The sequence below is a fragment of the Jaculus jaculus genome, chromosome 9 (assembly GCF_020740685.1).
Source record: "Jaculus jaculus isolate mJacJac1 chromosome 9, mJacJac1.mat.Y.cur, whole genome shotgun sequence".
NCBI classification, from domain to species: domain Eukaryota; kingdom Metazoa; phylum Chordata; class Mammalia; order Rodentia; family Dipodidae; genus Jaculus; species Jaculus jaculus.
The window spans coordinates 37927813-37939678 of record NC_059110.1 but is presented as its reverse complement, the minus strand read 5'-3'; the positions used below and the strand labels follow the sequence as shown (position 1 = coordinate 37939678).

The 11866-nt window shown below is 37.6% G+C and overlaps 1 protein-coding gene across 11 annotated transcripts in view; it reads right to left on the bottom strand.

The window, feature by feature from the left end:
* Ptprk (protein tyrosine phosphatase receptor type K) overlaps nt 1–11866 on the bottom strand; it is a 566086-nt gene that overhangs the window by 335052 nt on the left and 219168 nt on the right. For all 11 annotated transcript variants that reach the window (XM_045159865.1, XM_045159856.1, XM_045159858.1 and 8 more), the window contains exon 3: nt 5064–5335. In XM_045159865.1, coding sequence (XP_045015800.1) covers nt 5064–5335 — 272 coding nt within the window. The remainder of the gene's footprint in view (nt 1–5063; nt 5336–11866) is intronic.

Here is an 11866-nt window from a genome sequence, read left to right as displayed (position 1 = left end):
TCTTTTCTTCCCTTTAATTACATGGTATGCTTCTCTGCAGTCCACTGAGCTTTCCAATAAGTCAAGCTAGTTAAAAGAACAAGGTTTCCAAGCCTGTCTCTTACGCAGTTGGACCCCTCACCTGGTCCCCTTCAGGGGCAAACCCAGGACAGCAGTGAGCAGCACAGCACTCCCACCGCACGCACCGCTCTGATCGCACACACCACCTTTTCAATAAGTGAGAGACAAGATGGATTTAAGGAAGCAAATGACCAGTTTAATGTGACAGAGAAGAGCACTGTGTGCACTTCTGCTCGGACGTCTATTGCTAGCGCCTGTTCCTCATCCTAGAGGCTGGAATGTTTTCAAGACTAAACTTTTGCTAATTATGATCTTGATAAAAATTATTCTTGGTTAAAAAAAACAAAATGTTCAACATCTCTAATAACCAAGGAAATGCAAATTAAAACAACTATGAGACTACACCTTAGTCCAATAAGAATGGCAATTTTATATACATATATACATACATATACATATATATACATATATACATATATATACACATACATACATGCATACATACATACATACATACATACACACATACACACATACATACTCAAACAACAAATGTTGGCCACAATGTGGGGAAAGAGGAACCCTCGTCCACTGTTGGCAAGATTGCAAACTTGTACAACCACTAAGGAAATCAATTTGGAGATTCCTGAAAAGGATGAACATAGAGCTAATAGTTGGGGTACACATTTACACAATGGAATTCTACTCAGCAGTAAGAAAAAAATGATGCAATGAAATCTGGAATTGGAAACCAGATTAAATTCCTATAAAGACAAAGATTATGCTCTCCAATGTCAATCTCTCACTAGTCTTTGCCTAAAGGGAGTTACATACAACAAATTATCCCTAAATTAATAATGCATTTCTCATTTAAAGTATGCTGACTTCACTCTCCACTGGAGAATCTGTTCTTTTTCAGAAGGTAGTGAGACTGGAGGAGATAAATTACCCCTTGCACTTCAGCCAAGCCACTGCTGAATCCTCAGAGGAATTGGGAGATGAGCAAGAGCGCTCCTTTCACGCTGAACTTGACAATCAGATCCCCGTTTTAGAAGCTATCCAGGTAAAGAGTCATTAGGCTTAAGTCACATTCTTTCTAGATCAAAAGTCAGTATCATTTTTGGAGTACAGTAAACTTCCTTCTGCCAAATATCAGGACAACATATGCCAGTACAATGTTACCTTTAAAAGGGGATTGAAACTGCAAAGTTTCATAGCTGTCCAGTTTTTACACTTTTCAAACCAAAGGAAAATATCATAAGGGGACAATGAACCATAAAATTTCAGTATCTGTTTCTCAATGAATTAGGAGGGAAAAGCACAGTCACTTTCCAACTTCTGGCCAAACCCCTGTAGTTTTCATCACACATCATCTTTGTGATTAATGATGTACACCCAGTTAATGGAAAACAGCAGAATGGGTTTCCACTAATAGCTTTGCAAGTTATGTACATCATGTGTCTGCCTCATTTAGTAGCAACCACACTGTTCAGTAGGAAAGTTACAGATTTAATCCCAAAGCAGGCCTGCATTTTATGCATTCAAGACAGTTTAGATTCAGAGTAGAGAAAACCACTCACTTAGAGGAGTACAGATCTTGATTAGAATGAGGTTATACACTGAAAGGGCTCTGTGTGTGTGTGTGTGTGTGTGTGTGTGTGTGTGTGTGCGTGTGTGTGTGTTTAACAAGCCATTTAATATGTACAGTACAAACTTGAAGCCTATAAACGTATTTCATCAAGCACCTTCTGGCCATGACAAATAAGATAAATGTGATATAATTTCTATTAATATACTGAGCTGAAGACAGCCAGTGGTCTGAAGTAAAAGATGAAAAAGATTCTTATATAAGACCATATTATTATGATTGTCAAAAACAACAATTAAAGCTCCTTGTTTTGTTTGAACATGGGAATTGGAATACTCAAATGCATTATTATCCTTAAAACTGGGCTGGAATAAAAAATACAATATGCCATTCCACACAGCCAGCATCCCTATTCACTCATGAGTTGCCAGCCATGAAGAAGAACAATGACTGGCACTGCCAACATGTTTCCATACACTATGTTAAAACCACAAAGAATGAAATTCAATATAATCCAATGTATCATTTCATTGGCTAAGTATGTCCAAGATTTGAAGGTAGGTAGTTCGTCATGGCAAGTATAATAACATTCTATTTAAAATATACATACATTGTGTGTGTGTGTATACGTGTGCGTGTGCGTGTGTGTGTGTGTGTGTTTCATGGAGGCTTCACTAAATTTTGTCTTGTTTTGTTTTCTTTTGCTCGGTGGCAAGGTTTAACTCTAACCCAGGCTGACCTTGAACTCACTTTATAACACAGACTGGCCTTGGTGATCCTCCTACCTCATTCTCCCAATTCTAGGAGTATGGTCAGCTAAATATTGTTTTCATAATCAAGACATAAATATAGTATCTTCTTTTTCCTCTAAGAACAAAGTAATTCTCTTTTTAATTCCCTTTTCTTAAAATATAACTTCCCTTTCTATACTTAAAGAAGTGTTTGAAGATAGAGGATTTTTTTTCCTTTGTATTATTGCTTTTGTTGTTGTTTGTTTTCTTTGTGTTGCTGTGGTTCTATAATTTTTGAAGAAAGGGTCTCATACTATAGCCTGGGGTGATCATGAATTTGTAATGCACTTATACTGCTGCTACCTCCCAATGCTAGATAACAGGCATTAGGTATGGTGCCTATCTTGAGAAGGCTTCATCAAGGAGACATGTGGATCATCAGGTAGTCCTCTGTGCAAGATACACCATGGAGGGCTTCCTATTAGAATCAAGTGAGCTTTTTCTTACACAAGAATAGAAATCAGGCCTCAAAATTTCCTACTAAAGAAATCTCAATACTGGGTTCTGATACCTAGTACATAAATCAAGTGAATCTTTCTCTAAATATAGAGACTATAGGCTACCAAAAACTTCTAGTAGGCTTTGAGTGAAAACCACCAGCACTTATCAGTAACTTGGCAAATAAGTGACTTTGAAAGCTGTCTACTACAATACATGGAGTATCTTTCCTATGATGTTTTCTAACTGTAAAAGTGCAACATAATTAGTGCATATTACAATGGTTGTTTCTAATAATTGATGTACAGGTGCAATTAGGTATCTAATAACTTTTAAATGGTTTAAATGACCAATCAAGTAATTTATTAAGACCTGAACATGTAAATAAAAATGCTGTGTCATTTATTCTTACTGATTAAATTTTAGTGGTTAAGAAAGAGAAAAGCAAAATAATAGGTTGAAAGTTACAATAAGACATTTGCCCAAAGTTTTCTAAGAATACCTCACAGTCAGGTGGAAACTCACTCAGGGCACTCATTGCATGGCTAGCTTAAATTCATCACAGGCACATGTAACCCAAGGTATTCTATCATTAAAAAAAAAAAAAGACACTCAACCAAGAGCCAGTCATCCTCCTTAAAGTAAATCAACATTGCACTGAATATTGCAATAATATATGCCATAAGAAAATTTAATTGACATCAGTGAGTCAAAGATAGGTCTTTTAAAAATGAGAAAATCATAATGAAAATATAATCTCTTAGTCTAAAAGCAAAAAGATGTCACCGATGTATTACTTGTTGAATTTATCAAACTCTACTTGAATTTTTAGAAAGCCAAATTCTAGTTGGATTCCTTGACGAATGATGTATACATATACAAAAGAGCAAATGGAATCGAACATAGGAAATCTGAGTCCACAACTCACATCTGTACTAATTTTGTCGGATTAACTTGCTATTTGGCGTTCTAATGTGTTTTCTGGATGTGGATGAGCTATCAGTTTAATTTTGCTGATTGGAGCTTCGTCCCCACAGTGTATGCCTATCTCCAACAGTAGACTCTCATGAAATCTGTCTACTAATAATGTATAGTGAGGTGATTCAGTGATGACAGCCACAAATCCACCAGCTTCAGAGCTGAACCCTCTGGTCACACTCATCGCACAGGTGTGAGCTACACACTCATGCTCACACACACACACACACACAGCACACACCCACTTCACCAGCCTACTATATATGCAGCCCTTTCTTCCTTCCCTTTTTTCTTTCCTTCTTTTCTGTCTCTCTCTCAAATAAATAAATGAAAATTGAATCAATTTTAAAAATCAACTCCAAAGAAAGCACTTCAGACAATGCATTACTTTTTTTTGTACTTTAGGAATAAATAAAAGTGAACTGTGCTCTTTTGTAATGTATAAATGAAATTATTAACTTTCATGCCACTGCTGTCATGAAATGTTTTCATGTAAATGTAATCTCACAAACATACAAGATTTTAAAGTTTCAATCTCAAAGTCCAATCCAAGCACTGAGTTTTTAGAAGAGACTAGGTGACATTATCAGGCACTGACTCTGGCAATCTATGTTTCTGAATGAAGTGTTGATGCTGATAACCAGTCAACCCAGTGATAAGATTTTAAGTGGATACTAACATTATTCACTGTCTCTTTTCCTCATAATAAAATCTAGCCTTTCTGATGGAAAAAAAGCATCCATAGATGTTAAGGACAACCTGATTTTCTTGTTTTTACTTGTCTATATAGTCAACAAAAATATAAATAAGTAAAGCATCTCTTGAAGATAATATATTCCATGACTATTTCATATCTATTTTCCAAACATTAATTTCATGAAATCAGTAAACCAATCTAATATGAATAATATAAATATCTGAATAAGTAAAAAGACTATTTATTCCAGAACAAAGTCAATATAAATATGTGTGTTAGAATATATAAAGAAAGATGTAGCTCTTGGACAAACAAGGAATTTTGGACATGAAGTTATTTTTTCTCTGTAGATGAAAATATTTTCTTTACTTAGTCAAAATATTCAACCTCTTCCTCAAGAATAAGGGTGGAAAGACAAAACTTTGCCCTACTACTGGCCAGTATTTAAGTAAACCACAGACAGCAAAATCCAATACATCAAAGTACAGACCAGAAAATCTAAGTTGATTACCTGGTATTCATTGGGCCAAAAGGTGCTCACTGCTAGCTCAGCCCGAAGCCAATCTCTCCCAGTGAACCCAGTCACATTCCAAATTGGATTAGCAAGGGGTCCTTTATTCACTCTAACTAGTATGTTCAAGGTGCCAGGATTCAGCCTTTTCTGGCTATAGAGCAGGTAGCTGAAATCAATGCAGTGGGTGTCATTCTCCTTCATGGTAGGCAGCTGGAGTCGGGCTTTTTCTCCAGGGTCATGATCTGAAGAGTCCACTATCATATAGGAACCTGAAATGATATTACAAATAATAAAGCTAAAGAAATCCAAAAGCTACGAAGAATTTATAGCAATAAAAGGATGCTACTGAACACAAATATTAAATTTAACTTTAAAAGACCATGTTTTGGCCTGGAAAGCTGGTTTAGTGGATAAGAGTATTTTCTCATGCAAGTTTGGTTGGGGGCGGGGGGAGAGATAGCCTAAGTTGGATTTTTCTAGCATTCATGTAAATAATTGAGTATGGTCATGCATAGCTATTATCCCATTCCTGTGGGGAGCTGGGAAAAGAGAATTACTAAAGCTCAGGAATGAAATGAAAAGTTCTGGAATCAGTGAAAGGCTCAAAGCAAGACAAAGATGAGCAATGGTGGAAGGACACTCAGCATTCACCTCTGACCTCTGAGCAAACATGGGGTGAGCGCATCTGCACACACACAAAACAAGCAAATTACAACCACATACTATACACAAAAAGGCCTTGTTTTCCAAAACAAACCATAGAAAGATATCAATCAAATAATGTCAGTTAGATCTTGACTAATTACTGGTAATTACTACTAATTATTAGACAATTTATTTAGTCTCCAAAAGAGCCTGTGATTATCTCTGTTTTCAAATTAGGTAATAGTCATCACTGGTCACTTAAAGTCATATAGTAGACCAGACAGAGTATGATCAAATTCAGATCTTCTCTTGGGCTGGAGAGAAGGCTTAGCGGTTAAGCGCTTGCCTGTGAAGCCTAAGGACCCCGGTTCGAGGCTCCGTTCCCCAGGTCCCACGTTAGCCAGATGCACAAGGGGGTGCATGCATCTGGAGTTCGTTTGCAGAGGCTGGAAGCCCTGGCGCACCCATTCTCTCTCTCTCCCTCTATCTGTCTTTTGCTCTCAAATAAATAAATAAATAAATAAATAATTTTTAAAAAAAATTCAGATCTTCTCTAGTCAGGAAAACCACATTTTAAAATATCAAACAAAGGCATTGTCTTATTGGCCTGATGTACAAAGAAGGTGCACCCTTCTTACTCTCCCATCAGAATATAAAAGCAAAGAAGTAAAAGATACAGGCAGTGTAATTCCTTCTGATGTCAAGTCCCAAGATTAATATTTATAGAAGTCCCATAACATTTTGCCACTTACTAACAACCACTTTGAACTACAGTGCATAGAACACAAATACCCACAGAGTAGTGTGAGGCCTAATGCTAAACTTCTCAAAAATTAAGGCTCTGCTACCTAATAGATGCAATAGTCTCCCCCAAAAGCTGTCCGTTCCCTAAGGTTACCTTTACCTCCAGCCTGCAATTGTCAGTATGCTCTCCAAGGCTTCCCTACAACCAAGCTTGACATGATCTATTTGCCATCCTTTGACTGAATAAATATGCACTGGTTATGTACCATGGGGAAGCAAATGGAATACAGTCCCACCTTCAGAGCACTTATACAGACTGTTCACCACAGGCAAAGCTCCCACAGAGATTAACTACAAAAATGAGACTGCTATATTAGACCAAAAATCTCTCCAGAAAGACAAGCTAGTGTTCTAATGTCACAGTGGCATTTAAAAGACATATACCATTTTGCACACTTGAAGTAGAACACAAATTTTATTTAAAAATATTTCATTTTCATAAGATATAGTTTTAACCACAGTGCATTACGTATTGTGCTAGAGACCCAAGTTGTACAAGGGTTATAACACTTGGCCCTCACTTCAGGATATGCCAAATTAATCAATTCCCTGTATTCCCTTCTAAAGATATGTCAACTTGTACCCAACGTACATTAAATACTCAATGATTATTGGTCTAACTAGTTCAAATTACCCACATTCACAGGTTCAACTAATGGAAAACAGAAGGGTATATCTACATAAGAAATCAAATTTCAAATCTGGCTAATTTCCACTGAGTGCTACCCTGTGGTCTAGAGTGTGTGATAGTGTTGTGTTATACATTAGTACTGTCTAAGTTCACACACAGAATATTAATAGTAACTGTTGTTTACTTACATTTCCCAGTCCTTACCTTCTCTCATAACCTAAAATTATTTTTTAACTTGATTCTCATAAATTGCAAATTATCAGCCTAAATTGTGTGTGTGTATTAAGGGAGGGGCAGCTTTTTTTAAAGGATATCCTGCATCTTAACTCAATTTATGGAACAGGATTTTTCATGCAAGGCTATATTCATTCTAAAGTCAATAGCTGATTTATCAAGGATCTTTCAGATGCACCAATGTATAACAAACCAATTAAGACTGTTAGCCTGGCCTGATGTGAGATAATAGAAATGCTACACAGTATCTAGGCTCTTAACAAACCTGGGTCCTGCTTCTCCAAGGCTGTAATGTCTTTTTGAGGGCCATATTGTTTAGTAAGTACGTGCAAATTGTTGTTTCTCCAAGTTTCAGCAATTATAGATTCTAATTATCAATTTTAAGCAGTGATCTCTTAAGACTTACTGGCTTTCTAACTAATTTATTTCTACGATAAAAAATGTTGGACTCCTTCTGGAACTGAGCTGACAATCTCCCCCATGTAGACCAGCTGACAGAAAGCTGGAAGAAGCCATTCTGCATGCAGTTCAAAGGTAGAGAGTGAAATACCAGTGAAGATATTCAACAGTGGACACCGCAAACCTTGTATTTGGCCAGCCAGGCCAAATAAGCCAATGGGTGCAATAGTGGCACATCTCTTATGGTGGAAACCAACTGTTCTCTAATTGGACGGGAGGCCCACTCCATGGGAGGGAATACATCCTTGATACTGAAACTTAAAACAGGGGTAGTCATGAGCCCTAGGGGTATAAAGTAACATCTGCTGCTGTCTGGCTAAATGTATATACTATGTTTATCAAACTGCACAGTAAGCATTTCTGTTAATATTCATACCCTTATATTAATGCTACTCTCATTTTTGGTAGAAAATCTTCTCTTTTCAGATGACAGTGTCTTTGGGATGACTCAGAAGCCATTATGGTGCTAGAAAGAAGTGACAGGAGTGCTCAGTAGTACAATATCTCTACCACACATTTAAAGGCTCAGGGTCTACTGCAGAAGAGGTGGCAGAAAGAATCTAAGAGCCAAAGGAAGGGCAGGACTCCTTACAACATGCTCCACCAGAGACAAAATGGCCTGGATATCCATGACCTCACAGTGCCTGACACTACCTACTTAAGACCATCATAAGAGGAGGAAAAGATCATGACGTCAAAGTAAAAAAAGAGACTGAATGAGATGGGGGGGGGGGTATGATAGCGTTTCAAAGGGCAAAGTGTGTGTGGGGGGGGGTTACCATAGGATATTTTTTTATAACCATGGAAGTTGTTAACAACAAAAGAAAAACTTTTAAAAAATGTTGGAGTAAAACATGTTGTGTGTTACATTTTTACTTGAAGTTATATTTACCATTAAAACCATTTAGCAATTTTCAGCAATTTGCATTTTTTAAGCTATAATCATTTTCTTATTAAAGAAATGGTACAAAAACAGTATATTCAATAGCAAGCCTTACCAATTTAATCATTATTAAGACAAAGTCACAAAATAAAACCATATCCAAACAATTTCTGCATTTTAATGTCACTCAACTCAGCTTAAATAATAAAGAAAATTAGCAGTGATGACTTATTTCAACAGGAGAGCTAGGATAAATGCACTCTTTTCCATGTAGCCTGGCACTGTGCTTTCTTTAGTTCTGTAGAGTACTCATGTACCTACAGGTCTAAAGAGGAAAAACCAAACTAACGCACCTACAAGCCAATTAAACCTATCTGTCTACAGTGGTTTTGTTCAGAGTTGGCTGTGTCTAGTGGCCTGTGTGAAACTTCCCTCCACTGCCACAAACATACCAAACACCAGTGTCTAAAAATTACCTCCACGGTCTCCCACAGTAATTAGCCCTCCACACGTAAAGTCCACCAGTTCTACATATGTATCTCCCCTAGTAGTTATGTCAGATTTTAACTGATTTGCTGTTGGTCTGGTTCCAGATACCCAAACCTTCAAATTTGTAATAAAAACTTAATAGCATTAATTGAAATTTGGTTATCTAAAGACATAGTAATGCAAATTCTATTGTCAAGCATATATAGCGTATTTTTCCTTAACTTCTTTAAAGTGGCTTTAACAATACTTTTAAAAAAAAAAAAACTTTATTTATTTGAGAGAGAGATACAGAAATAAGCATGGAGAGAGAGAGAATGAGAATGGGTGTACCAGGGCCTCCAGCCACTGCTAATGAACTCCAGATACATGCACCCCTTGTGCATCTGGCTCATGTCGGTCCTGGGGAGTCAAATATGGGTCCTTTGGCTTTGCAGGTAAGTACCATAACTGCTAAACCATCTCTCCAGCCCCTGTAAAAATTGTCTTTACTATTGCCTGAACAGTGAGTTTTAAAATTTACCACACAAGATAGAGCAGAAAAACATACATGCTTATGTTGTTGTTGTTATTATTATTATTGTTATTATTAATTGGGGGGGTGGAGTCTTAACTCTAGCCCAGGCTGACCTGGGATTCACTATGCAGTCTCAGGGTGGCCTGGAACTCATGGCGATCCTCCTACCTCGGCCTCCTGAGATTAAAGGCATGTACCACCACGCCCGGCTGCATGTTATTTCTAAAAAGTACAACATATGGTTAAGGCTGTTTAAGGTTTAACCATGATGACCTGGCAGGCCAAAGACTATGAAGTTCAACTTTCCATAACCCACATTAAAAAATAAAATAAGATATCGGGCATGGTGGTGCATGCCTTTAATCCCAGCACTTGGGAGGCAGAGGTAGGAGGATCACCCTGAATTCAAGATCACCCTGATACTCCATAGTGAATTCCAGGTCAGCCTGGGCTATAGTGAGACCCTACCTTGAAAAACCAAACATAAAATAAAATAAGGATCAAGGGAATGATCCAACATGAGCACATCACAATCACAAATACTTATGAGCCAAACACTGGGGAACCACAGTTTATAAAACAAATATATTCAACAATGAAACAGAACTAAACACCAATTCTATACTCCACTATCATCAATACACAGAGCATCCAAGCAGAACACCAACAGGAAAATAATAGAACTCAACAACATCATAGACCTACCGGACCCTAATGGATATCTACAGAACTTTCCACCACAACTCTATAGAACACACATTCTTCTCAACAAACCACAGAACCTTCTCAAAAATGGACCATATATTAGGCCCTAAAGCATGCCTTCATAAACTCAGGAAAATTGAAGTAATTTCCTGCATCATGTCAGATCACCATATGCCTTAAAGTTAGAAACTAACAAGAAAGCCGGGCGTGGTGGCGCACGCCTTTAATCCCAGCACTTGGGAGGCAGAGGTAGGAGGATGGCCATGAGTTCAAGGCCACCCTGAGATGACAGAGTTAATTCCAGGTCAGCCTGGACCAGAGTGAGACCCTACCTCAAAAAAACCAAAAAAAAAAAAAAGAAAGAAACTAACAAGAGACATCAAAACCTCCACAAACTCCTGGAGACTAAACAACATAGTTTTACCCAGTGAATGGGTTATGGAAGAAATCAAAAAAGAAACTAAATTTCCTAGAAGAGAATGATAATGAAAACAAAACCTAACAAAACTTAAGGGACTCAATGAAGGCAGTCATAAGGGGAAAATCCATGTCCCTAAATGGCTTCATTATAAAGATGAAAGAGGTATACATGCAGGGCCCTTATCATTAGTGATAACATCAGAAGCTCAAAAGCATACTCCCCTGCGTAACTGAGGGGAACATTTTATTAGATTAAAACATTCCAAGAACTGCTGGTGCTAACAATGGCACTAAACAATTTTCCACCAGAGGTAGAAATAAAACTGGATCTAATCACAAGAACCTTTGTGTGCTATAAGATGAGACAAAGGAAAGACAACTACAGCAGGAAGAATGGGTTTGACACGCAGGAGTGCTGGGCCATTCAAAAATCCTGCATGGGCCTAAGTTTCCTTCTGACACTTTTATAACACATATATCTCATTTTAACTGGTGTTAGCCTATTTCTCCCTCTGGCCTTTCTGTTTCTATTTCTTCCTGAAAGGTACTTACAAACTTGGCATTGATTAATCCTGGTCACTCACACAATGGGGAAGAGGATACTATTTATCTGATTCTGTAGAAGAGGTTGACTTCTAACACCTCTAATAGTCTAATTGGATTTGAAGATTGTACAATGTTCATTTGGAAAAAGTAAAAGGAATACAAAAACCTAAAAAAAATAAATAAATCAATAACCTGTCCACCTGAAGGCTCTACCTCGAAAAACAAACAAACAAACAAACAAACAAACAACAACAACAAAAGAAAACTTGATGAAACAGAGCTGGCTCTTTGAAAAAATGAACAAGATTGACAACCCCTGGCCAAACTGATAAAGCCAAAAAGAGAGAGAGAGAGAGGGGGGGGGGGGGAGGGAGGGAGGGAGGGAGGGCGGAGGGAGGGAGGGAGAAAGAAAGAAAAAGAAACAAGTCTCAAATCACCAAAATCAGAAATGAAAAAGGTCACTACAGACA